The sequence below is a fragment of the Aphelocoma coerulescens genome, chromosome 4 (assembly GCF_041296385.1).
Source record: "Aphelocoma coerulescens isolate FSJ_1873_10779 chromosome 4, UR_Acoe_1.0, whole genome shotgun sequence".
NCBI lineage: Eukaryota > Metazoa > Chordata > Aves > Passeriformes > Corvidae > Aphelocoma > Aphelocoma coerulescens.
Window position 1 is genome coordinate 29,611,379 of NC_091017.1, and position 26,244 is coordinate 29,637,622.

The 26,244-nt window shown below is 41.7% G+C and overlaps 1 protein-coding gene across 4 annotated transcripts in view; it reads right to left on the reverse strand.

The window, feature by feature from the left end:
• Positions 1-26,244, reverse strand: part of LEF1 (lymphoid enhancer binding factor 1) — a 71,051-nt gene continuing 44,807 nt past the window's right edge. The window contains exons 6-13 of one of the 4 annotated variants that reach the window (XM_069013318.1): positions 25,697-25,787; positions 23,426-23,509; positions 21,455-21,577; positions 20,603-20,765; positions 17,787-17,894; positions 14,124-14,172; positions 13,421-13,461; positions 1,008-1,094 (exon numbers count right to left, since the gene is read on the reverse strand). In XM_069013318.1, the coding sequence (XP_068869419.1) occupies positions 13,427-13,461; positions 14,124-14,172; positions 17,787-17,894; positions 20,603-20,765; positions 21,455-21,577; positions 23,426-23,509; positions 25,697-25,787 (653 nt within the window). In that variant the 3' untranslated portion in view covers positions 1,008-1,094; positions 13,421-13,426. Of the gene's footprint in view, positions 1,095-13,420; positions 13,462-14,123; positions 14,173-17,786; positions 17,895-20,602; positions 20,766-21,454; positions 21,578-23,425; positions 23,510-25,696; positions 25,788-26,244 lie in introns of all 4 variants that reach the window. The other 3 variants (XM_069013316.1, XM_069013320.1, XM_069013319.1) reach the window with 3 other exon arrangements.

Below are 26,244 nucleotides of genomic sequence, written 5' to 3' on the forward strand. Positions count from 1 at the left end.
ACATTAACTCAAACTGGAATGACAAAAAAAAAAATGGTTGACAGTATTTTTGGCAAAGGCTGTGCCTTACTATTTTAAAAAATGGGTACATCAATGCTCATTTCAACAACTGGCATAAAATCCCACTAACAGGCTAACAAAAACAGATACAAATACAGAACAATTGAAGTAATAATTCAAGTGCTGGGCTTTTTACAAGGAGAAGGGGAATGGGTGAGAAGGAGAACTCACTGCAGTCAGATTTGCTGGATGTATTGCTTATGTTTACAGAGTAGATGATGCAAGACTAACATGTCTACTGACCAGCTGACTGTTGTTACATTTATTTAGCTCTATAGGACACTGTATTATATAGACTGAGAGGCCACTATTTGTTACAAATAGTTTAACAGAACAGCCACCTTTTTTCCATACAGATTTTTCCTCTGGCAGAAAAAAAAAAAAAAGAAAAACAAAAAAAAAAGAAAAACTCATTTTATTTAAAAAGTATTTCAGATTTCTGACACTTGTTTAAAAGCTCATACCTAGTAAAATATACACCAAAGAAATTACAAACTAAAAGTTAAAATATAAAAGCATTCAAGTTTCTTAAAAAAAGCTAAAACCAAAATTGATCCTGTCGCACCATTAAATAAAAAGAAGGTTGAGCGCGTCATCCTGGTCCAGGCAAATTCCATTCCTTGATGTGCTGTATGGGGCAGCTGTGGTCTACATTATTCTGCTGGCTGAAGCAGGCAGAGACTGTGCAGCCATGCTACTGTGTTTGCTGACTCAATATGGGCACAGATGAGACAGGGGCTTAAGAGTGCAAGGCAGAGGTGAAGACAAAAGCTGCTCTGCTGACCCAGGAGCTCGTTTGCTCTTTTTATATCGGGGCTGGACCTCGTGATAGTGAAGGATTTTGGCAGTGATTGTCTTTATGATTCAGTGTCTCTAGCAGTGACATCAGGGTGAATGACATCCTAGACAGACTCCTTGGGGGTGGTCTGTGTGGATGAAGGACACACCTAGGGTTTAACAAGCTTCCATCTCCAGAAGGGGTCCTGGTGTCGCCGCCTTTGCTTTGCAAGTTGAGAAAGCATTTCTTTTCCCACCTGCAGGGAAGGGGGGGGGGAAAGAGAGAGAGAGAGTGTGATAAGGACTATGTGAAGCCTTTTAAAAAAGAAATTCTTCAAAGAAGCTGGTGATGGGTCACTGTAACTCTTATGACAACTGTATTAGTGGAATGTGCATTACAATGTCAAAGTTAAATGCAGAATTTATTACTACTTGCTTTTGCTTGAAGATTGCAACTATGCTTATGGAAAGTACTTTGGATTGTAAAGAGATACCAACTAGAAAGATGGGGTTTTAAGCATCCAGCATATTACAGAAGTGCTTCCCTTTTGTAGTGGATTTCAATTATCTACAACATTTGACCCAGATACCATTACAAAACTAGACATCCTCAGGCTTTGGTACTGCAGTGCGGTGGTTGAGGTCAATTAAACCTCTATTTCAGAGCCTCAAGCTCTCCTCCCTGCAGAAATGAAAAAATGCTGCCTTCTGCAAGCGGTTTGGTAGAGGAATGTGGTGTATGAGGCTTGTGTGAACACTGATTCTACCATCCGTCCTCGTGACTGGGGAGGATTTGTTCTGCTCTTCAGCAGGGTAGGGAACACCTTCCAGCTGTGTAAGAACCATGGGCCTCCTCCCTATCAGTAAAGTTCACTAGGATCTTGGAAGGATTTATGTTCTTAGAGCATGTGAAATAGCCCACAGTACAGGCCTAATAGGAATTGCTCATCCAGGGAGGAACAGTCCTTCCCCACTAGGTCTCTGGGTTACACGAGCTCATTTATGCAATTGCCAACTCAACCATCACCCTCACCCTTCTGATCCAGACAAGTGGGTTATAACAGGGTCTCCACCCAAAATCTCCCTAACGAGTCAGATGTTTTTCGACACATGGACACATGCTCTCCAGTAACTGTTTGGGGATTAATGGTATCTCAGAAAAATCAACATTAACCTCTAGGTCTCCACGTACCACTCAATTGCCAAACAAATAGAGGGTTCAATGAGCAAAGCTTTTGAGAATGATCAAAATTAGCACAAGAATGCAGTTCAGTGGAGAAGGTAAACAAATTTTCACCAGAAGAAACACAAAATGCTTAGTCACATAAAGAAGATACACTGCCAGCACCTTGAGTCACACGAGGCAAGACAGAACAAGTTAATGAAGAAAACTTATAGATAAACTGCTTAAGCCTGCAAGAGCCACAGGCTGAATTAGTCAGCAAATTTTACATTATGTTAAATTTCAGCAGTATTTAAACCAGGACCATTTATGACTGAGCACCCACCTGGCATCTGCTGCAGCTTCCATGTAAACCATTACAATGCAAAACGTTTCACCCATAGTAGAGTGGCAACTCCTGAGTAAGGAGTTACACTGCCTCATGTAGTCCAGGGTAGAAAGCCTCCAAAACTGATTTTGTACCCTTTGATTTTAATCAACATAAGCTGAGGCCTCAAAATCTTACTAAACAAGTTGACTCCTTATCAGAGGTCACCCACATGGCTATTGTTATAGTGGAAAGGAAAGCTGAGGGCACTGAAGTTTAGCTGCAGACTAAGTTAGAAAAGACAAGCATGAATTTATGGCAAACTGTTCTTTATAGCTTACATTTGATGCAGACTCCCTCCTTGCCCAAATACTGCCATCCCTGATACATAAGAAATAACTTTCACCTGCTGCTGGTAGCCACAAAAGGATGTTTAAAGCCACTGAGGCCTCTTAAACAGCATAGCTAGAAGTCCACTGGCAAACCAGCAGTTTCAACAAAGGTGGTCTGTATTGACTAATTCAGTTCCTATTTCCTCATAAAACCAGCCCATGTCCCAACTAAAAAAAGCCTCCTGAGCTTCCTGCCTTTTTTTTTATTATTTTTTATAAAGTAGCGCAGTGCTCTGTAACACGTGCGGATCAAAGAGCTACGAAGGGCTCTACCTTTCCAAGGAGCACGAAAGAGAGGCCAAGCAAACAGCAGAGAAACACTGGGGAGAGCACCCTGCAGCTTTATATTTATTTTGTGCCTTTTCATCCCGGATTTTCAAAGGTTTGGTCCAGGTTGCTCTTCCTGGGAAGGTTTTCCTCTCAGTCTTACATGAAAACATTCAGCTTCCTGTTGAGGAATGGCCTTGAGGCGCCAGGCCAGTAGTTCACAGCAGTCTGATACAAGCGCTGTGATTCAGAGCTACTCCCCATTAGCAGCCAGGAATGTCTACTTCACTGAAGGAAATGAAATGCTCTTCTGTTGAGATGGTTCCCTGCCTCCTCCCCCCTTTCCTTACCAGCAAGCTGTCTTTGAAGTCAGGAGGTTAAAATAACGACTGCGGCCTTGCTCTGGCCCTCAGCTTTTTCTAACAGCAGCCATTGCTTCTTTCTCAATCCAGAGGCAGCTTTTGCAGCACCTGCCTCCTTTCCATAGCTCCTAACTGTGCCCAGCTCCTCTAGAGAGGCTGCAGATACCACGGTGATTCTGGAAGGGGACAGGCACAGGGAAGCTCCATGTATTTTTATTTCCAAGCGAACACTGCAGTACAGCAAATTACACAGTAGCTATCCTGAAAACAGCATCTAGAACCCAGCCTTTCCCCAGCTGCACATTAAGGCTACACACTGGAAATTGCTTCTGCTGCTGATAAACCAAATAATACCTAAAAAATACGAGTGATGATGGTGTTGCCTTACAGATATAAAACAGGTCAAATCAGGATTCTTTTCAAGAAACCACAGGCATGTGCTAAGGAGACTGAAGACTTCCCACATCTAAGGCTTCACTGGGGGGCTGCAGCTGAAGTCTCGCCAGGCGAGGCATGCCCTAGCAAAGCCCAATCCACAAGTGAAGTCGGCACAAATCAAAGACTGCAATTACAGCTCCCTGGCTGTGGTTAGGCTTCAAAGAAAGTGCTGCAAGTCACATTTTACATATGTGAAGTCTTGAGCCTGAGCCACAATAGGAGGCACTGTCTGTGCCATTTGCAGTGTACATCTGACTGCAGGAGGAAAGGGGGAAAAGAAAAAGAAAATAACACCTCAAGAAAGAAACAGACATAAGATTCAAGAATAATGCAGTGCAAAAAGAAAAGCCTTACTACTGAAGTGATAAAACTGTAATCCAGGAATCGCTACAGTAAAACTAAATTCTCCTAGCAAGCCTGGGCTCAGTGGCTGAGGGGATCACAAGGGGATCTGAAGCCCTCCCCACACTTCGGAATGAGATGGATTGAAGGGTGGGTCTACAAAGGTCTTGTGCTCCTCCTCTGGTCTTTTAACTTTTCTAGAACAAGGGAGAGAATTATGCAGCTTCATCTAGGTCATGCTAATCAGAAAAGGTTTTTGAAGAAAGTCAAGAGTGTCTGAGTCAGTACAGGAGTAAGTATGGAGTAAAAGAGAGATCTAACCCTTCACAGAAGGCAAGGGATATGAAACTTTTTAAATGAGGTACTTTTTTTCTATACCTTTCCCTATCACATTGTTTGGATAGAGTTCTAAGAAGGGACAAGACTACATATAACAGGCAGTTACACGTGTTTTTTTTTTAAAAAGAAAGAAGCCCATCTCCAAACCTGTCTTTTAATCCGGTACTTCAAACAACATGGCAAGTTCAGGGACCCAAAAGCTGAAACTGTCATTTTCTTTGTGAGTCCAAAATGAACATGTTCAACTTACTGCCAGCCAGGGTTTATTCAATAGTCCAGAAACCCAGCTATGCAAAACCAGGTCATTATTTATCAGGGTGGTTCCTGCTGTTTCTGAAGTCCCTCTATTTTCTCTAATAGCAGAGCTGGAAAGGGTTTCAGGCGCAAGCATATAGATGCAGTCTGCTCCTCTTCCTGCCCAGCTGTGCCATGGTTTGTGGGTTTAGCCCAAACCAGATCCTTGAGATGTTCAGGGCAAACACAAACAAACACTCCACAACCCTTGTTGTTTCTAAACAAAAAAAGCACCTCCCAACAAAACCCCAGTCATTTTAGTAATCCGATTTGCTGCAGGGTCCCACAAGCTGTTACAAAACATGGATAGAGAGATCTACGGGAAGCAGGAAAAAGCCCTCTCTGCAAGAGCTGGATACCAGCAGGCAGTAGAGGAAACTTTATAAGCTGCTTTTGTATCCAAAGAAATAACATAAAATTGTACCCTAAAACTGTAACAGATGCTGCCAGGTTGAAACTATGTCAGTATGAAGTTTTTCTTGGTCTGTCCAACCCCTCCATCACCCTTGCTACTTTTAACCTTGGTCCATTGCTGGTAACTGAATGGACACTTCAACAGCAAATTATTCTCTCCTGTTTTAAATGCCCTGAATTAACTGCCCCTAAAAATACCTCTCCCTTAACTACAGGTGGAGCCTGGAGTCCTAACTTCTGTCCTCTTAGTTTAACCTCAGCTAGATGCATTAATTGAGCAGCAGGAATATTCTTCCCCCAGCCTTCCCAAGTCAGAGACCTCTTCCAGAGCAGATTAGTTTAAGCACGGAAAACGCCCAGGTATTTTAGGGCTCCCGTTTAGTGCAGCTGACGGCAATGATGCCAAGCAGGTGTGGCTCTTATCAAAGGCCCCCAGTGTAGGCAGCACAAAACTACAAGCTCTATCACTGAGCTAGAATCTTTAAAATTATCTTACTGGAAGACCCAAGACATGTTTTTCCTGTTGGGGGTGGGAGGGGAGAGAGGCTCCATGTTTATAATAAAAACCAGATTGCCTCTAGACAGCTGTCTCTAGCAGTTTCTTAAAGAGGAACAGTATACTAAAGGTGAGGAAGAGGGAGGAAGAAATAGGCTTGTCTCCTTGCTGAATCTTTATGGCATATAATAAATATTCAGAAGACTATTTTTTAAGTTATTTGTTTTCTAGAGCTAGGGGCACTGAAATTGCTACTTCAGTTTTCACCTGCTGTAACAGAGAAGAACATGAGGTATTGGTAAAGCAGTAAGTGAAAATTCTTTCAGAAGAAAGAAATAACACAGGTACAGTTTCCTTTGCAGATCATTTTTTTCTGCCACAGTTAAACATAGGTTAGAATTTACACTACTTTGAAAGACAATCTCAACAGTTAAATCTTCTGATACATGGAATAATTTAAACAGTTGCTTTCATGAAACCAAAGGCAAGTCAGATGTAACCTGAATATCTTCCTGAGCTTCCATCAACTCTTCTACACACAGGCATCCACAGGGCAACACTACAAGCATTAGACATCAGTACACAGAAACCACTTCCACAGCAGATTAGTTTCAGAATTCAAACATACCAACTTCACTTTGATGCAATTAAGTCATCTCATCATAAAATCTCTACTGGTCCAAAATACACAACAGAAAACCTTTGTACCTCAAAAGACACACATATGGGAAGAAAACCAGCTATTCATCCAAATGTAGTCCCACCACCTAGTGTGTGCATTTGCCTTTACACCATAGAAACCAATTCTGTGTAGTTATTTTGGCAATAATATTTTACCACGTGCAATTTCAGGTATCCCTGAGATGAAGGATAGATAGAAGGTTCTCATAAACTCCTGAGTTTAATATTAATGAGGGAACACATATCCTATAATGTTTGCAAGGAGGAAGCAACTTCAGAAATTATGCCTCTCTGCTCACTTAAGCCTACGTAGTTCTCTTAACCCCTGCTCCCGCTGTACTGATGCCTGTGGCAAGAACACCAATTCAGAGATGGTCACTGGTACCATTTTCTTCAGCTGCCTCTAACCCTGCTCACACACTACACCCCAGTGCCAATGACACCTTTGCTGCAGAAATGCTTCCAACATTTGCTCCTACCACTGGAAGGAGGAGCTGAAAGCTCATGTCCTGGAAGCTCTGACTAAAGCCCATAATGTCTCACTGACTTGCCAGGCTCATGTTTTAACTGACCAGACAGTGGTGCTTCAGCTGGCTGTGCTATGGGCTTCCTTACTTGTACAGCTTTCCAATCTGCAAGCTTTCAAAACTGTCTCTATGGTACAGTCTTAACAAGCAGGTAAAGAGTCAGAGATTTAAAAGATGACTTGCATAAAAAAATTCTTAAAGTAGAGGATTAAGGAACTGACTGGTATGAGAAGGTTTGCTTTATTAGCAGTGACTTTTGCAACATGACAGTTAAGGCTCTTTGGTTTTGTTCTGTCCTTTTGGTTAGTTTTGTCTACAGGATAGCTAGGTCTGCATTTGTGTATATCAGAAGACCTCTTTAATCACAATCTCTAAAATCAGAGGCAAATGGAAGCAAAACTCAGTGCTAGGGTATGCTAGGGTTTGCTAAGCTTTGACAGAATTGCATTTGAATACAATTCTGTTGAAATTAGAAGACAGATTTCACCCAAGCTTAGTCTCCAGAAACAACTGGGAAAGACTTTGACAGTATCATAAAAACTTGCTTTCTAGCTGATCAGGAACACAGTATCAAAAACTCATTTTGAAATTTTTCATGCAAATACACTAAAAAAGTGACAATGCAATATAAACCTGAGAAAAACATTAAAATGCTGAAGTTTTCTTCCAGTTGGAAATGAAATGACATTTCAAAACCTTACATTTTATTTATGAAACAGTTTGTTTCTACAGAGTTTTTCTCATGACCTTAGAATTCTCAGTCTGGTGGTGAGTTTACTAAAGCCACCAAAATACACCGTTTTTATCCAGAGAAGAATGGTGCACCAGCAGTCAACTCCCTGTCCCCACCCTATCCCACAGGAAGAGATAGAACAATAGTTGTCCCACTGCTCTCCTTCGTTCTAGCCCAAGCCGCCTACTGCTAACACCTCAGAAGTGAAACAATTTGGGATTTTTTAATCACTTGTAAATGTGGTTAAATTCAAACTTCATTAAGCATCTCTAATTTCACAGTAGGTTCTGCAACTTGGGCATCTCCAACAAAACAAACATACATTCACCTCCTGAATTACCTATTTTTTCCATTTGTCAGTGTCAATTTAAAATATGAAACACTGAAGATCAGCTTCATAGCTGACTATGCTGCACCCATTTTGCAAAAATCCTTAACATTTTTTTCCTTATTTTTCTAATCCCATATCTGTGCTGATTGTCTAGTTGAAAGTGTTCTGCTGTTCTTTAATTTGTAAAATGTATGCTTTGCTTCTACCCTCACTTACCCCTCCCCATGTCCCTTGATTGCACTGAAAATAGCTTTTATCCCCTTCCTTCCTTTCTTCCTTCCTTCCTTCCTTCCTGCCTTCCTGCCTTCCTTTCCTCCCTCCTTCCCTCCTTCCTGCACTTCACCAGGGACCTCCACCAAGATGGTAAAAAGAAGCAGGGACCTGGGTCTGCTCTGCTGGACCTCTCCCAGCAGGTGTCAGTGCCCCTCTGTACCGGCCACCTGCATGGGGCCGTGGCTTCTCTTCGGGTTTGCTCTTCTGACCTTCTCCTTCACGTCAGAGAGCCTGAAAGAGAGGAGGGCTTCTGTCTTTCATCCTGGCAAGATCAGTGTCAGGTCAGAATTGAGTTGTGGGAGGGGGCACACAGGATGCCATCCAGAGGGATGTGGGCAGGCTTGAGAGGTGGCCTGTGCAAACCTCATGAAGTTCAACAAGTGCCAGGTCCAGCAACTGGGTCAGGGCAATCCCAAGCACAAATACAGGCTGGGTGGAGAATGGATTGAGAGCAGCCCTGTGGAGAAAGACTTGAGGGTGTTGGTGGATGAGACCCAGCAATGTGCACTCACAGCCCAGAAAGTCAGTTTCATCCTGGGCTGCATCCAAAGCACCATGGCCGGCAAGGCAAGGGAGGGGATTCCGCCCCTCTGCTCTGCTCTGGTGAGACTCCACCTGGAGTGCTGCATCCAGCGCTGGGATCCCCAACAGTAAAAGCACATAGACCTGTTGGAGTGATCCCAAAGGAGGACACAAAGATGCTCAGAGGGCTGGAGCAGCTCTCCTCTGCAGACAGAGCTGTCCGAGAGAGCTGGGCTTGTTCAGCCTGAAGAAAGTTCCAGAGTTCCAGTGAGACATTATAGCAGTCTTCCAGTTCCTAAAGAGGGTCTACAGGAAAGCTGGAGAGGGAATTTTTACAGGGGCATGTAGTGATAGGACGAGGAGGAATGGATTTAAACTGACAGAGGATGGGTTTAGATTGGATAGTAAGAAAAAAACCCTTTCATGTGAGGGTGGTGAGGCCCAGAGGAGTTGCCCATCCCTGAAAGGGTTCAAGGCCAGATTTGATGAGGCCCGGTGGAAGGTGTCCCTGACCATGTTCCAGGGGTGTTGGAACTAGATGATCTTTAAGGTCCCTTTCAAGACAAGCCATGATCTGTCTGAGGGCATACTCATTTTCTTTGTAAATTTTATGCCTATCTGAAATAAAACAAATATTTCAATCCTGAAAATTTTCTTCTGCTCATTCTGTCCCTCTTGCCTGTGCTGAAGGCCACTATTCATGGGCAAAACAGAGAATAGGGAAGTATGGATCACACGGGAAACAATTTTTAAAGCAAATCAGGACAAATCTCTGCACCACCATCAGCACACACATTCTCACAGAGACTAACTTCCATGCAAGTTCTCCAGGCTCTGTTTAAAGCTTCTGAGCAGTCAAGAGCTATGGGAATAGCTCATTGTTTCAATTTGAACTAGTCCAGCAACAATTTCAAGAGCACTGGACAAGCCATGTTTGAAAACATGCCTCAGAAAGCAAGGTACCACATCCTCTTTGCATCTCCTTTCTCAGATGTTGGCCAGAAACCCATGGTCAACCATGACCACAGTCATCAGATGCTTATTTTCCACCGTATTCTGGCTGTGGACTGGTCCACTTTATAGTCTGCTTTCACAGCCTCACTCCACCTCATTTTTAAGTAATAGGGAAAACACAATCTAGTCATAAATTACTACCCAAAAATCACTTCTGTGCTGAAATTTGGCTCTAATTTCCATGTAGGAAGCTTGAAATGTTAAGATAATTCATTGTTCAAAGTTAAATGGTCTTAATATGATCCCTTTAAGTACTTCTGATTGCAAATCAGTATTAGTCAAGTTTTCTTCGTTTTGAAAGCTTTGCTAATGGAGATGCTAATTGTTATGGAATTTTGCAAGCCACAAATATAATTCTTACAGGTTTTCAAATGTCTATTAAGCTTCTCTATCACTCTTTTTAGCCCTTGAAGATATGCCAAAACACAATGTTAAATTACGTAGTTTCCCAATTGCATCCTGCCATATGTCAAATGACGTGCCTTTTACAGTTCTATATAGAGCAAGTTATAAGAAGTTAAGTATTTCCATGCTGCAGAACAATGAGGAAATTTTGTTAGTACCCTTCTATTTCCCTGCTGATTTCAAAATACTCATGAGATGCTAAAAATCACCTTTTTTTTTTTTCCTTCCAAAAGTCTAACTGGATAAGAAATTAGAAATCTCTGCTTACAACACAGAATTGCTCCTATTTAACAAATCCCCTAGAAGGCTGTGCTTAAAGTAAAAAGAAAACATTCACCTTTCAGAAAGGTGTTCAACAGGTGATCTCTACATTGTTCTTAATCTTAGCTTTCCTCATTTCCCCTTCCCTCCCGGCCTCTCCTCAATTTATTTTTAGCATTACAGGTCTAATTCCACTCTTCGTTGATTCCAAAAGAAGATAATAAATAAGAGTTATTTCTTCAATAAACCAAAGTTATTTCAAATACTGTGTTGGGCCATGTCAACTGCAAACAAAATCCTTCTTGGGACAGTTCCACAACTCTTGAAATTCATGCTTTGGAGTACCTCAGGATAATACAGCAAAGACTGGTGCACGTGGTCACAGTATTCCTAAAGTATTCTGAAGTGTTTTACAAATTGGCCATTCAGTAGGTTGGAGATCACAGAACTCAGTTATAAGCAGTGAAGCCTTAAGATGCCTGCTGCTGTATACAATCCTTGGAAAAGGGGCAACTTAATGCTACCACCTTGACTTTACCACTCTAATCATGTCCAAGTCAAAAAGCAGGACTAGAGGTCCACCTTAAAAATCAGTTACTTGCTGAATGTTCATAGACAAAAAAAAACCAACAAAAACCCCACACCCAAAACTTTCACAGTATCTTAAATCATTTCTGTTTGCATGTCTCTTCCGTTACTTTCCTCTGAACATCCCACCACACAACCCTCCCACCATTTCATCCTTCTCACTTACATCACTGTAATTACAGCCCTAGCTGATCTCCTTTGTGCTGATCTTGAGATTCTTTCTTTGGTCTTGCCACCTACTCATTTCTGATTCTTCTCAGATAACAGAATGCTTGTCTCCTTCCCAGACCTCCCACCCTCCTTCTCCCTCTTCCTTACACCATCCATGCGAGTAAGAAAGCTGTTCCCAAGCTTATTATCTCCATCCAGTAAAGACTTCAACAGCTCTGCTGTGGGCCTGGTAAGATACTATGCTTGTGGGCAAAACATTCTTTGGATTAGGCTTGCAGAGGGCAAGAGTCTTAACCTTCAGAAGTTTACTTTGAAGTCTGGCTGATTTGGGTTCCCTAAAATCATTCTGTGCATTTACTTCCAGCAAGAGCACATCTGTACAGCTCCAGTGCAGATTATACACTCGGCATGAAACACTTATTGAGGCTGGCTTCATGTGCATCTATGGAGTCAACAGCACGCTTCCCCTTCCCTGGAAAACATACTACTGTTCATGCACTCTGTGGTATAAATTGCCTGAAGACAGAGAGACAGGTATTGCCAACAGTTTCCACACTGTTGCAAAGCCTGAGAGGACACAGGAAGGCAGGAGTGTAAAGGTCAAAGGGAGAGGAAAACCCCCACACTTAGAACATTCAACCTCCAGTACTGAAAATGCAGAGAAACTCCAACAAAAGTAGTTCAGCATAGGCAAGACTGTAAAGCATCCAAGAAACCAAATATTCCCTGTTTTTAGCTGTCACTTGAACCTTAGTTGTATTCCAATCCCAATCAAGTGCTCTGCATCAATTCAGATAAAATTATGAGTGTTTTGCCTACCAGTACTGTGTTAGGATCAAAGGGAAAAATATTCACAACAACCACGGACCTGGGTATCTAAGCTGAAATATCAATTATAAAACTCAAGGTTAAAGCACTTTTTTTTTTTCAGTAGATATAATGCTCTAAGTAAAGATGCTTTACAGCTACATGTGTTGTATAGGCTACAGAACCCCAACACTGCAATCCACATCCCAAATCAGCATAACTCAGGCATGTTGCAAAGGGCAAGGCTGTCTGCTTGCCTGAAAAACTTCTGCTTATTAGGAAGAAAAAAAGAGCACGCTTTTTGCCTTTACACTTTACTTCAGCTTTAAAAACAACAAACAAACCACCAAAGTCTTGTCTTAACCAAGTTTAGACTAACCAGCATAATGGCATAACTTCAGAAGAGGCTTGAGTCATGCTGACTGCTGACTGACACACTGCACACAGGAAACTGAAGTTGGCTTTCTCTGGCTGAAAGTCCAAGCAGAGCAGAGGGCCAACAGGAGCCTGCTTTGCTGACTATTCTGAGTGCCACAGGGATCCTGTGGCCAAACAAGGCAGAGGAAGAGAGGATAGAGCCCATTTCTGATACAGTGTGTAGGTCATTTTAGAAAGTCTTATTTTTTTGCATGATTCCTGGAATTCTTGGGGATCTCCCAAGAGCAATCTGGGTTAATTAGACAGTTTAGAAGCAGCTATTATTTCAAATTAATGCCATTTCTACTAGAAAATGCATCACACTGAGAAAAAGAGAAGGACTAGCCTTCCAGCACAGACACTGAGAAATTAGAATCTCTCTGTGGTAGTGTGCACTCACAAGCTGACTAGATGGTGTTACTACACGTGTAATCACTAGTCATTCCACCCTCCGTGCAGATAATATGATATAAAGAAAGAAAACACATGCTGGAAATACAACAACCACAAAAAACCCCAACCTGCACCACACATGAAATACCACTGTACAGTTGTGGGAGAAATTCTTGAAACAACTGAAATACAGTCCCATTTTCTTAGTAGGTGTTTTGTTAGTATACAGGTGAATAAATTGTTTTTAAAAGGTGTACCCAGCCAGACAGCATCTTGTTGATGTCAGCACATAAAATGTGCTCCAAAGCCAGCATCTAACCTGCTCTTACGAGCTGTGACAGTCTGGGAGGGCTTGCTCTGCTTAATAAACCCATCCCTGGTTCACAGGCAGACTTGCAGCGAGTCAGTGAGGTGTGGTCAATTTGAAAATACTACAGTTAAGCAGTGAAATGGTGAACACCTAATAGATAGCCGGTATAAAAACCATCAGTAATCAAAGTAACATTAGCTTTGGGATATGGTAGTTCTGCAATTTTTGCTAAATTCATATTATTGCATAAAATTTATAAGAAGGCTTATTTTACAATTCAGTTTTATCAGCAGGAAAGCTTTAGAGATGTTCTTACCATGCTTCAGATGTAGGCAGCTGTCATTCTGGGGCCTGTACCTGTAGAAGATTGTTTTCCTTTAACAAATTTCTGTTACAGAGCTTTTGCACATTCCAAATAAGTTTGTTTGCTACAGTCTTACATGGATTTTTTTTGTATGTGTTTTTTGGTTTTGTTGTTTGGGTTTTTTTTATGGTTCTTATACCAGCCATTTTTTCTTGGGGAAAAACAGGGTGTTTCTTTACATATATTTTACAGGCAAAGAGAAGACCTCACTGATGCTTTTAGCCAACCTACTAGGCAGCTGTTAGTGTACAAAGAAACGTAAAATACAGTGAGAAAAAAATACAGTTACTACAAAAGATCTGTGTAAAGTTTCCAGTGTCCAATAATACCACACAGTATTTGAGACATAGTTAAGTCTAAAGATGGTACAACACTGACTGAGGAGAAAAGCAAAGGTAAAACAGAACAGTGATTGCAGCAATGCTTAAGTTCAGCCAAAGATGTTGATGCCATCAGGACTGCTGCTCAGAAAGGTGTAAGGGAAAGGAGGCATGGGTTGTGTGCATGTTCACAAGGTTACATTCCAAGTGAAATATCTTAAAACATCCATCAGAAGCAAGTGTTAGACAAAAGCTCATAAAAATTAACTAGCGCAAGCTCTGGTTGCTAAAATACACCTGAGGTGAATGGCAAGTAAGAGGTGCTCATGGCCTACCTGATGCTGATTCCTGCAACTTTTCTCTCTTCCTCTTCTTTTTCTTCCCCTGAAAAACAAGAAATTTTGTCATACTATTCCATGCACAGAACTTTTTTTTTGTCTCTCCCCTCACAGCAAAAGTCATCTGGACACAGAGAAAGCTGTTAGGAAAAAACCCAGTTGTTTTCAGGGTAGCTTTTCTATCCCACTTTCAACTGGTTCAATGTTAACAAAGTTTGCTCTGAGCATCTATGAAGAAATATGCACACCAGCAATAGTTATCTTTATATCCACATGGAATTACAATTTCTGGGAGTTTTTCAACTAACACTGGCAGCCTCAAGCACGCAGAAGACTTCTCACGCTCAAAAATCTGATGACATGTATGTTGATATCATCATTTATGGCTCTTACAAGAACTCTTCACACATTCAGATACTTACACTGTCATACATGGTAGGAGCTGACAGGGTGTTGAAAGTACCTAGGACAACCATGACTTGTCCCCAGGGTGCAGACCAGCCAAAAAACTGTTCTGATAATGCTCGTACCTGAACAAAAACCAAGTCTGGCTTTTGTGCCCAGAGAGTGCACTCTGCAATAACCAAACAGCAGAGACTGTACAGCAGAGCACCCTCAGCTGAGGTGCAGGGCACAAATGAATGCCTGGCACCTGTCTTTCTGGGAGACCACACCGGCTCCAGCCTGCCAACCTACACACTCAGCCTTCTACTGCACCCCCATCTATGGAAATGGCCACAGCTCCTGCTTCACACAGTCTGTCAGGAAACAAAAGGTCAGCTTAGACCCACAATTTTAAACCTTAATAATCTTGCACCACCCTAACTACCACTGATATTCCTCCATATGACTTGTCTTTTTTGCCCTGTATAGTCAGTGAAAGCTTTTTGTGTGTTTTAAGGAAAAATCATATCCATTTATATTTTAAAGAAGCCTCCAGACAGGCTGTAACAGCTGAGTTCTGTCAAAGGCTGGGACAGTTGCTGTGAGCAGAGCTGCAGCCTGCTGCCCATCCTCTGGCCCCCCCACTCTCATGGCTGGCAGCTGCATGTCCCAGCACAGAGCATGCCACACACACAGTGGCCACAGAGTGGAAGGGTTGGGGTGCTGGGACACACCTTTCCGTGAGCTAACTCTGCAAGGTGATGGGATGGACAGCAGGTGATGTGAGAAACCACCTCAAACCCCTGCAGTGCTCTCTGATTGATGGACAGCAAGTGAGGACCCCAAACACAGGCTATGGTGAAGCTCCAGCACATGAACTTAAGTAGACTCCACTCTGCTCTGACAGTCTGGGCCTGCCTGACTCTCAAGCTCTTGTCCTTATTTATCCCAAGGCTGGCAACAGGGCTGGGCAGTACCTTGTGAGCAAGATTCCAAAGCCAGGACCAAGACTAGAAGTTGGAAAGCACATTTCAAGGGCTCTGGGGAACTCACAGCAATATACTTTATCACTTGGGCACCAAGGCAATACTTTTTTAGAGAGGAAACTGCATTAGTGCAGATGTTAACATGGAAAAGTCATGGGAGGAAAATTTGTTTTATTCTCTATATCAGACTGACTTCAAGTGCTAAAACATAAACTGAAAGCTGATCTGAGATCTACCTATGACATAACACAAGTGAAGGAATAGAAGACTGGGCTGAAACCTAGTTGTCAGCATTCCCAACTAAGATAGTTTCTGACAACTGCAGCACACCCAGACACCCTCATGTTATGAGAACACTGTGCTTCTCATGTCTATCACACAGTTTTGCATGACTGCTTTGGGTAGCAGTAATAAAAACATATGAAAAAGATAGTGTCAAGAGTTGAATAATAATGTTTAACATTTTCTTCATATTCCTAAAATCCTGAATAACCAGGCAAACCAAAATAGAAGAACCAAAACCATACAGTATGTATTTTTCACTTGTACTGTTTTGTGAAACAGAAGAACCACCCCCAAGTCACTTCCAACCCTCAAAATACTGGAGTAATACCTGTGCCAAATTAATACAATTTCACTTTTTGACTGCTAAAGTTAGGAAAACCAAAGAGGAAAAAAAAGGATGATGTATATCTGAAAAGGTTTCAGCAATAAGCTGTGCTCTCCTATGATCACCGTCTGACCACCACTGCAGAACGTGTGCATTCCTGGAGAGGCAGAGGGGAGGGCTGCAAGAGGAAGTTAGCAGAGTTCTTCATTGTAACATACAGGACTGGAGTATGTCAGAGCTATACTTCCCCACAGGATGTAGGCTGGAAGCACATCAAAGAGATAACTCTTACGTGCCACCTCACACACTCCAAATGTCTGTCAAGGCATTTAAGAAACCGCAGGTCTGCTGCATGTGCTGTGTGACATAGGCTGGGGCAGAACACAAGGTTCTCAAAGCCAACATGACCAAAGATCACAGGACCATCTTGAAGCCTGATGTCCAGTAAGCACAAGTTGACAAGACTCCAAAGTGGCGTGATTTTCCAGCAAGTAAATTCAAGACAAGAAAAATCCCCTCATTTCCAGGGAGTCTTTCCCAAAGACCCTGTTTGTTCCCACCTATACTTCAAGACAGCTCCATTGACACAGTCTGGTTACTGGAAACAAACCCTACCTGTGTAATGTCAGGGCAGTTTATAGGCTGTGTAAAACAGACAGAAAGAAGCTGCTAGGGCTTACAGTTGTGTCTGTGCTTACAAAACTGGGCATGCATGTCAGCCAGACCAGGGCATTTCCTTCAGAGATAATCACATAGTTTCTGTGTCAATGCATTCTGTGCCAGTTTCTACCGTTTCTGTTAACACTAAATGTTTAGTTATCTCAATCCTTAATGCCCAAAGACATCACCAAAGTAGAGAAAAACTACTGTCCACCTAATGCAGAAGGAAAACTGAGCCAGATATACCATGTACACTTCCTATCCCAGTAGATGGTGTCACATCTAAGGGAGGGACAGAAAGGAGCCCAGATCTCAAATGAGGATCAGTCTCTCAGGATTGCAGCTTCTGAGTTTGATATCATCACATTTGGCTACACTGACAGCTCATTGTAGGCACCATAGTGTAAGCATGCAGTGCAAGCTGTGTGATGTGCTATGAACTTCTTTGATATTTAATTATAAAACAAGAGTAACTTTAAGAAAACATACATATATACATACATGTATAACATATATATATATATATACACACACACACACACATACATGTATGACAGAAGGCTCTACCATGAAGGTTACTTATACAAGATTTGCACAGATGGACCATTCTGAATTCCTTTCAGCTAAAGTTCAGTCTGCATTGAGACCCCTGGGCTTGCAGTTCTCTTGAAAGCAAGACACCCCTTTTTTTCTCAGGTCTAAGAAAGATTTCTGGATAGTAAGCAATCAAATAGAAAATGATAAAAAATTCACAGCTGGAAAAAAACTTTCCAAGTTACATTTTCCCCTCAAAAACTGTGAACTTCATAAGAAGCATCTCAACAACAACAACAAAATCTCAAGTTTTCTGGGTGCTTGAAGTGAAAACAAATATAAGGTTTATGTTATATGTATGTTCACCATCCCTTCACCCAGGACTTGCCACAAGTTATAGAGAAAAAGAAGAAATAATAATAATAATTTTAAAAGTTACAAAAAGAAAGTGAATTTAAAAAAGGAACCTTCAAGTGAGTGACTTACATAGTTGTCTCTTGCAGACCAGCCTGGATAAAGCTGCATATGTAGCTGCCTTTCTTTACGAGCTAGTTCATAATATTTTGCTTGTTCTTCACGGGAGAGAGCATGCCACTGCAAACAAAATAAACACAACTTTAGACTGGGAACTAACTTACACGTAGGCAACAGATGACTTGAACAAGTGTTTTAGTGAGTTTGATTCAGTCCTTCCCCACTGCAAAATTGAAATTCATTAGCAATTACAAGCACCTGTGTTTATTAACTGACTTTCAGGCATTTGTCAGCTCTGCAACTGCCAAGTGCCTTGAGCAAGACAAAAATTATTTATGGAAACAGGGCTCACCGAATAATCTGCTCACAGAACCATGCTCTTCCAACACTACTTAAAAAAACCAACAACAAACAAACAAAAGCAAACCCCAACAAAAAAACGGCAACAAAACCCAGCCTTTAGCTCCTGACAGAACTGAAGGGGTTTGTGCTGCTTTTGAAGGGCAGCAATCTCCCCTTGACAGAGGGGTCTGTTGTCTTGGTTTCAAGCAGCAGCTAGACTCGAGTTTTCAATGCCAACACAGAAGGCTTTCTGGGCACTAGCACTCCTGTTCCAAGATTAACTTCTAAGTATTGAACTTCAAGGTACCTGCTTTCTAGTTGAAAAAGTAAATGGCAACTGCAAAAGTTTCTAAGATAAAGAAATCACAGAACTACAGTCTTACAGATTACATGAGTTGACCTTTGTAGCCAAGCAGGAATAAATTTCCTGGTTTCATGTACTTAAAAATAAAAACATATACCACCCCCCCCCCAAAAATGCAAACAAAAAACCTCACAACCTGAAAATTTGAAAAGGCATAAGCTATGTTAGTATCTAGTAATTTTGTCCTTTTTGAAACACCTATCATAGACCTGAAGCACAAAGAGTAAAGGCCTTTTATTTTGAATTAAGTTCCACTGCTGCAGCATTAGATGCATCTTCTTGTTTGACAACATCCATGGAGTAGTGAGGGGAAAAGTTATTAAAAAAATCCAAAAAACAGACAAAAATCATTAAGAAATCATTAAGACACCCATACAAGAATTACATACAGAACTAAGATTTCAGATCAGATCCCATTTGTATGACTTAATATGTTGTTCAGTTACATGTCAGAGGATGTGAACTAAAGCTCTTGTCTGCCTTGACTTGGCAAGTTGGATGTGTTATTGAGAGCAGCAGTTCAGCCTGTCTGCAACTCTCAAACTCCACATGCACATTCAAAAACTGGGAGGTAGTGACCACAATGCTGTGGTATCAGAGAGCCCAGCAGCAGACAAAGTGTCAGCTCATGAGAACAGAGGTGGTTCCTGCTCTGGGGTAGCACAGGGTAAGTAGTGACCAGGACGACTGAACATGAAACACTTGAATTGTCAAGTGTTAATTAATCTCCAAGCAATTATATTGGATAACTCATGCATCGTTTGCACCACAGCAAAAGTGGAATTTGAGGTACTTTCATGGAGAACAGTAACTTGAAAAGAGGAGTCCAAGCTGCAGAAAAAACAGGCAATGGAGCCCTGAGGCTTGATTCCTTGACAAAACAGAGATAAATAAGCCACTGCCCTTGTTCAGGCCAAGAAAACTAGGCTGATATACTAAGCAACTAAGATCAATCATCTGGGACTGCTGTCACCTGTAAAGAGTAGTTCACAGGTCACAGAATATTGTGAGTTTAAGGGGACTCTCAAGGATCAAGTCCAACTCTTAAGCAAATGGCCCATATATGATCCTAGGGACTTGTATGAAAGCATGGAAAAGGCAAGCACCAAGATGTCCTTTAAGGGGAGGGAACAAGAACAACAGAAAGCAGAAGACTGCATGAACTGGGACAAGTACCAATATATTTCTGCTGTGTTTGGAGCAGGAAGTCTTCTGACTGTAATATAAAAGGAGCACTTTAAGGTCATGTGCTGATTTCCCATTTAAAAGCACAGGGTTTTCAGAGTCACAATGCCTCTCAGTACTGCCTTGGTCAGTGATCAAAAAGAGGTGTTCACTGGGAATTTGAATAATCCCTACTCAGATTGATACAAAAGTCACCCCTTTTCTCATTTCTAGAATCAGTTGCAAAATGGGTATTTACCTCTGCTGCCTTCCCTTGGAAGAATAACACTGGCAGAGAACACAAAGGCTGTACTGTGAGTTGGCCTCCAGAGGGTTTTTTCTGAGTGTGGAAGGTACAAAACTAAAATGCCACAGAAGCAAACAGCTCTCAGCAAAGCTCTGGTACATGTACTGGGATCATCAGTACTCGGCTGATGACTTCAGAGACGTTCAAAACATGACTGGGCAGGTTCCTGAGCAACCTGATGTAACTGGACCTGCTTTGTGCAGATGTTGGACTAGACAACCTCCATGGGTCCCTCCCAACCTACGTGTCCTCACAATTGGACCACAATATATTCACTTTTGAGTTTCATCTCCAGTGGCATCCAGTGTTCAACTTTGAATGATCCTTTCCTGCTCTGATGGATACTGGCATAAGGGAGGACCCAGAACTTGGTTAAAATGCTTCTTCATGTGTGACTGAGGCTATTTCATGTCTGAGCTGCTGACACCATAACATGAGTGGAACAGACACAAATTTGATGATGTTGCTAATGCTGAAAAAAGAAAATCAAGATACTGCTTTTATTTTTGTTGCATGTTTGATCTTCTATAGCTAATTTAATAGTTGCACATCAGTTATCACCTCAAGCAGAAAGTCAGCCTTCACACCCAGCTAAAGGGAAACACAAATTAGCAGCACACGTGAGCACTCACAAACCCTCCTGGTACATACCCTTCTGCCAAGGATCTGGTTGATAGCTGCACTTTCTTTCAGAGTACACTCTGCTACGACGTTTGCTCTCATTTCTTTCATGTACAACATGAAAGCATTCAGAGGTTTCTTAATATGAGGTCTTTTTGGCTCTTGTTCTTTTCTCTGTTCGTGCTGAGGCTTCCTAAAACGTGGTTGGGAAAGGGAAAGGAAAGGAAAAAAAGCATTAATTTTCTTCAACCTAAAAAGATCCAATGGAACATTACTAACTTGTGGTTACAGTAGCACTTAAGTAGTAAGAATGAGAATTTCAGTGGTCACATCCCATCCACTTTCACATCTTTTAGCTTAATACTCAGGGAGGACGTCAGGTTGACGTTCTCTAGCAAGTAACATTTAATCTGTGAATCTGTTCCAAATTCATCACTTGTCTCAACTCTCTTTTTGAAAGGCTATCCATGGTACCCTAAAAGACCACTGCCATAGGCAGGAGAATACCTTCTCATCCCCTTCTTTCCTAGGCCTTTTGCCTTTGAGTACTAAGCAATGAGACTGCTTTTTACTAGTGAATTTTGCAGGTAAGGACTTTTCCAGCAGAAAAAGCATAAGTCACAGCTGGACAGGTCCATGATTATGACTGAATCAAGATGGCTGTTGCCAACAGCTTAAAAATGCTGGACTGGAATGAAAAATGGCTTCTCATTACCCTTACCAAACAGTAGCTCACAGCTCCAGTTTTAGTTATAGGAGAAGAGTTAAAATTCAGAGAGATTATGAAAGACACTTTTTTTAAAACATCCTTGACTCTTCTTCAGACGGAGTTAGTTCTCAAACATTTATTCATTATGGGCTAGTGCAGAAAGGCAGACTCACACATGCATTAGCTCACTGTCGTTGTGCAGATGTTCTTGTTTTACTTGAGGTGTTACAATAGCTGGGTGAGGGATTCCAGTTGTGTGAGGGCCTGGAGGACCAGGAATCATGTGATGCGAAAACCTAAAAGAGAAAACAAAGCAAGGTCTGTAACCCCACTGAAGACAGGCATCAAACACGTATGACAGCAGCAGGATGCTCTAAGAATGCAAATGCTATGGAACTTGCAATGAAGACGACTCTTACAGAGCACATGAAAAATATTTGGCTAAGATTTGTGCATTGTAGCCCAATTATTCAAGAAAAACAAACAAATCAGTCGACATTTTGGTTGTAGAGAAGTTATTTTATTACCTTTCAGGCAAACACTTTTAGCAATGCATACAAGAAATATTTAATATTTATACTGTTGCACTGTCTAGAAATAAAAATACACATTTCTTAACCAAAAAAGTGTATTTCCACACCAAGATATAAACGTTCTTGAAATATCCACCACCAGCCAATGCAAAGGAGGAAACTGCCATGCAGAAACAAATAAAATGAAAGAAGAGTCTTTTCAAGAAGTCCCTGATGGCTCTCTTTACTTTTCAAGGTACTTAAGGTAAAAGATTTTAACATCACTTCATCTGAACCGACTATTCTTACCTCAAATGCTTAAAATAAACTTTGAAAATCCTGCATCCTGGATGAAGGATGGGAGCAGGGAGAGATTTTTGTCCTAATTAAAGCTTCCTTTCATTTGTACAAGAAGGAAAATGGAAAATAAAACCAAAATACCACTAACTGAATAATCCCACCCTACTAACCCAGGTCACTCTTAAGGACAGCTGAGACAGATCTTGAAGGTGCTGAACATTGCAAGCTCAGCAGCAGCAGAAAACCTGCATGCTGTATTTTAAACTGGTGGAAAGTACTGTTAACATCAAAAGCAAGCTCATGCTCCAAAGTTTTTCTGAATGAGTGATGGCTAAGGAATGGAATCCAGCCTCTCCTTTCACCATGCCTTAGTCCCCTTTTTGCCCTTTTCCTTCATGTGATCAAAATAAAGGAAACACAAAGCCCTGTAACCAAATCAAGTGATTTTATCATGGAGGAAGAATGGGTTTTCTTCCCAATCACCCTGACAGGCACATGCTTATCGTTCCCCTGTAAAGAAGTGAAGGGACAGTGACAATCCAAAAGAGCCCACACACAAAGAGGCAAAAGGACCCCCCACTTATCAAATGGCCTGCCTTAAATCCCTGTGCAAGAGGGTGTGTCTTCTACAGGTCACAGAAAAAACCCCAAGAACGGTATATTGCAACCTCGTGTACACCAAGCACAGGATGCAGAAGCTGTCTTTAGAATGCGAAAGCAGAGCATAGGAGGTCTGGAGTGTGTCATGCCCAAGTCTCAATTAGCATTGCTTGCTTGCACTTAGACATAAAGACACAGTGCCTGAGTCACACACCAGTACAAGTACTGTGCTGGCATCCCCTGCCATTAGTGGCTTTGGGCTATGAAATACCTACTTGCGAGCAAGTTTCCGTACAGAGCATTACCTACGTGATTCAAGACTAATTACCAACAGCTTTGAAATTGGAACTAGAGAACGCAGACTAGAGTGACAATCCACCTGGCTGCATACTGACATGAGCAAAACCCAAGGATGCTATGCACAACACTATGTGTTGCATCTAGAAATGAACTAATGACTCATTTTCAGATGAAACAGCTCAATTAATTGTTGACAATTCACTGGTGCTCCTCATTGCAACACTTCAGAGACTGACAAGAAAATGCTGAATGAGACCAGTGTGGGATCCAGGCAAACTGCATATACAACACATAAGTTAAATAAAAATGTATGCATAAGGGTTTAGCTGACTGAAAAGCAAGCAAAGGCAGACCAAGATGCAAGCGGAAGAGCAACTTGCCCTCTAATGCCAGCAGTTACTCCCCAGTCAGTCATTCACCTCCTACACCTACCTGGACATGGAAGGGTCGACTGAGAGTGAGGATGGATAGGGCTGCCTGAATCCACTCGAGATAGGATATACAGGCTGACCTTGCCTGAGGTCACAGAAGAAAGGAACCCATCAATCATACGATATGGTATTCAATGGTTACTCTAGAGTTACAAGCTCTTGATGGGAACTCAGTCACAAATGAATAGTAAGAGCTAACACTTTCAAGAGTTCTCCTAGTGAAACTAATGAGTACTTAAATGCTTTGAACTTTCTCCCTTGCTATTGAAAGATTCCCAATCTAAGTTTCCACTGGGAAGGAAAGCAAAACAACCAGCCTTCCTCCCCCAGGGCACATACACACATGCACACTCCTCTATCTCTATCCCTCTCTCACCTAGTTTTAGAAGCACTGGAATCAGATTTGTTAAACAAGCTCTTAGGAAAAAAGCATCTTATTCCAAATAGTTCTACTGTAGATCAGAGCGAGAACACCAGATGGTGAATTATTAAGCTAAAAAGCCTTTTGAACAGTTTTATTAAGTCTTTGAAAACTTAGGACTCTCTCCATTAGCATATGCTAGAGTGAGGTACAAGTGGACAGCTTTTCTAAGCAGAAATTTGTTTGATAAAAAAACTCCAACCCAACCACGTAAAAGGCCACAGCGACACAAGTCAATCTTACTACTTAAAGATCGAACTTTGCAGTCCAGTAAGAGAAGCTTGTGTGAAGGTTTTCCCTCCTTGACACTCCCACATATACATAATATTTTGCCACCAGTCCATCATTTGAGGTCTTTAATTTTTATCATCATTGCTACATTTTGATTACTTTCAGTTTGCAATGGTTCTGTCATGACTACAATGAACTCCCTGGAGTAGCATGCAATGGTAATGCAAGCAAATACCAGTTCAGCCCAAACACCTCTACCAACCAGAGGGACACCACACACATCAACACATCAATGCTATTCAGATGCTTATTGACTGGTCAATCAGCTCTCAGACGAGAAAAAATGGAACTGGACCTTTGTAAGGTTCAGGACACAGGTTTCACTCTTGGAGCATGTCACTGGAAATGAGTAGTGCTCAAAGGGAAGAGGAAATGAAAAAAAAAAGTTGAAGGAAGTCTCAACAGCGCTACCTCACAGCAGGGAGCTGTAGCACGAGGGACAGCTGAGTATGTCCCGCTGTTGGTGAGTGCTGCTGAACACATCCCAGAGTCTTGTAAGGTTGGATCTTGTCTCTCCTTTCTCTTTCCCTCTTCCCTCCCCCCATCTTCTGCACCAAGAAACCATTCAGAAGAAAGGATTGACCACATCTGGAAAGCGCATGCTAGCAACTGCCTGGTGGCAGTGGAAGTGAGGAGACAGCTAAGCAGCAAAATGGGGGGGGAGGGGGAAAATTTAAAAAATAGTCAGATACTTCCATATTTTAGTTTGATATCTACTAATTATTTGTTCCAAAAAGGCATGTGGCCTTTCCTGAAAGATATGCCGGCAATACAGCATTTCACCATCTTCTGCTCTCTACTTTCTCTGCCTGTTGTCATCTGGATCATGTTTCCCTCCCATGGAGACATTAAAAAACAAAAAAATCTGCATCCCTCATTGCGTGGGCACAGACTAGTCACAATACAGATTCTAAAGCGCTGAAATTATGGCAGTTTCCTTATTCCCTGTTCCAGGAGAACTGAAGGCAAGTACATATCTACCCCAAGTAGACATGAAGCACCCTGCCAAATCTATTACTCCAAAAATACCACATTTCCTCCACCCTGAGTGGCAGAAAGAGATCATGAGAGTGCTAGTATTAGCAAGAGCAGCAAGATCTCCCAGTGACAGAGGCTTTTCTCCATACAGAAACTGTAAAAAGCAGCAGACTACAAAAGTTTGCTCTCCATTTGGGGCAGTTTCAAGATTTCCCCACGCATACATACTTCAAAGTTCCTTCTTACCTCCCCTCTCCTGAGTAATTGCAATTTTGTTTATTAAAATTTACATTTAATTCCTTGATAACTGTTTTCTGCTATCTTTCCAAAAGCTAAGAGCCACAAATCTGAGCCATAAGAAACATAGAGACTTCAAAGTGAAATCTACACACTTCAATTTCTGTACGCATTGGAAAAACAGATTAAACTCATTTCAAAGATCGACAATTTTTCATCATTTCAACTAAAATAAAGTAGGAATTTCTTACTGGAATGACATTGTTTTGTAAATGCTGCGACTGATTCAACAATAGCAAATGGTGTGAACATGCACCTGTCTGAAAAGAAGCTAAAAAATCTTACCAGCCAAGAGGTGGTGTTATCTGTCCAACCCCCCCTGGAGACAAGGGATAGAAGGTAGGGAGATCAGGAGCTGGAGGATGCCTGGACATGCCTGTTAAAAAGCACAGAAGAATGAGTGACTTTCCCCTCAAAATACTCTGTATATGACCTACAGTTCCCAGCTAATACTACAGTGGAACTAATACTCCGGATAAGAAATAACCACCTTCTTGGTTTGTGTTAAAAGCAAAAGATTCCATGGGCCACCTTTCAAACAATTTGCACACAATACTGCAATTCAAAGGGAGATACCAGAAAAAACAATGTGGAAGGAGGAAATAAATGTATGGGTAAGGACCTGTGCAAGTTTAGATCTCCTGTGAAGTGCATTAGGTGCTACTGTCCTCTCAATGGTCTCACCAAACCTGACTGGATCCTGAGGACCTCCTCTAACACATCACGAAACAAGGGGAAAATAAAGCATTGTCAAAGAGGCAGCACAGCAGAGCTACTAGATTAGGTAAATTGCTACTTTTATATTTTCACGGGTTCCCTTATGGATTCACAGA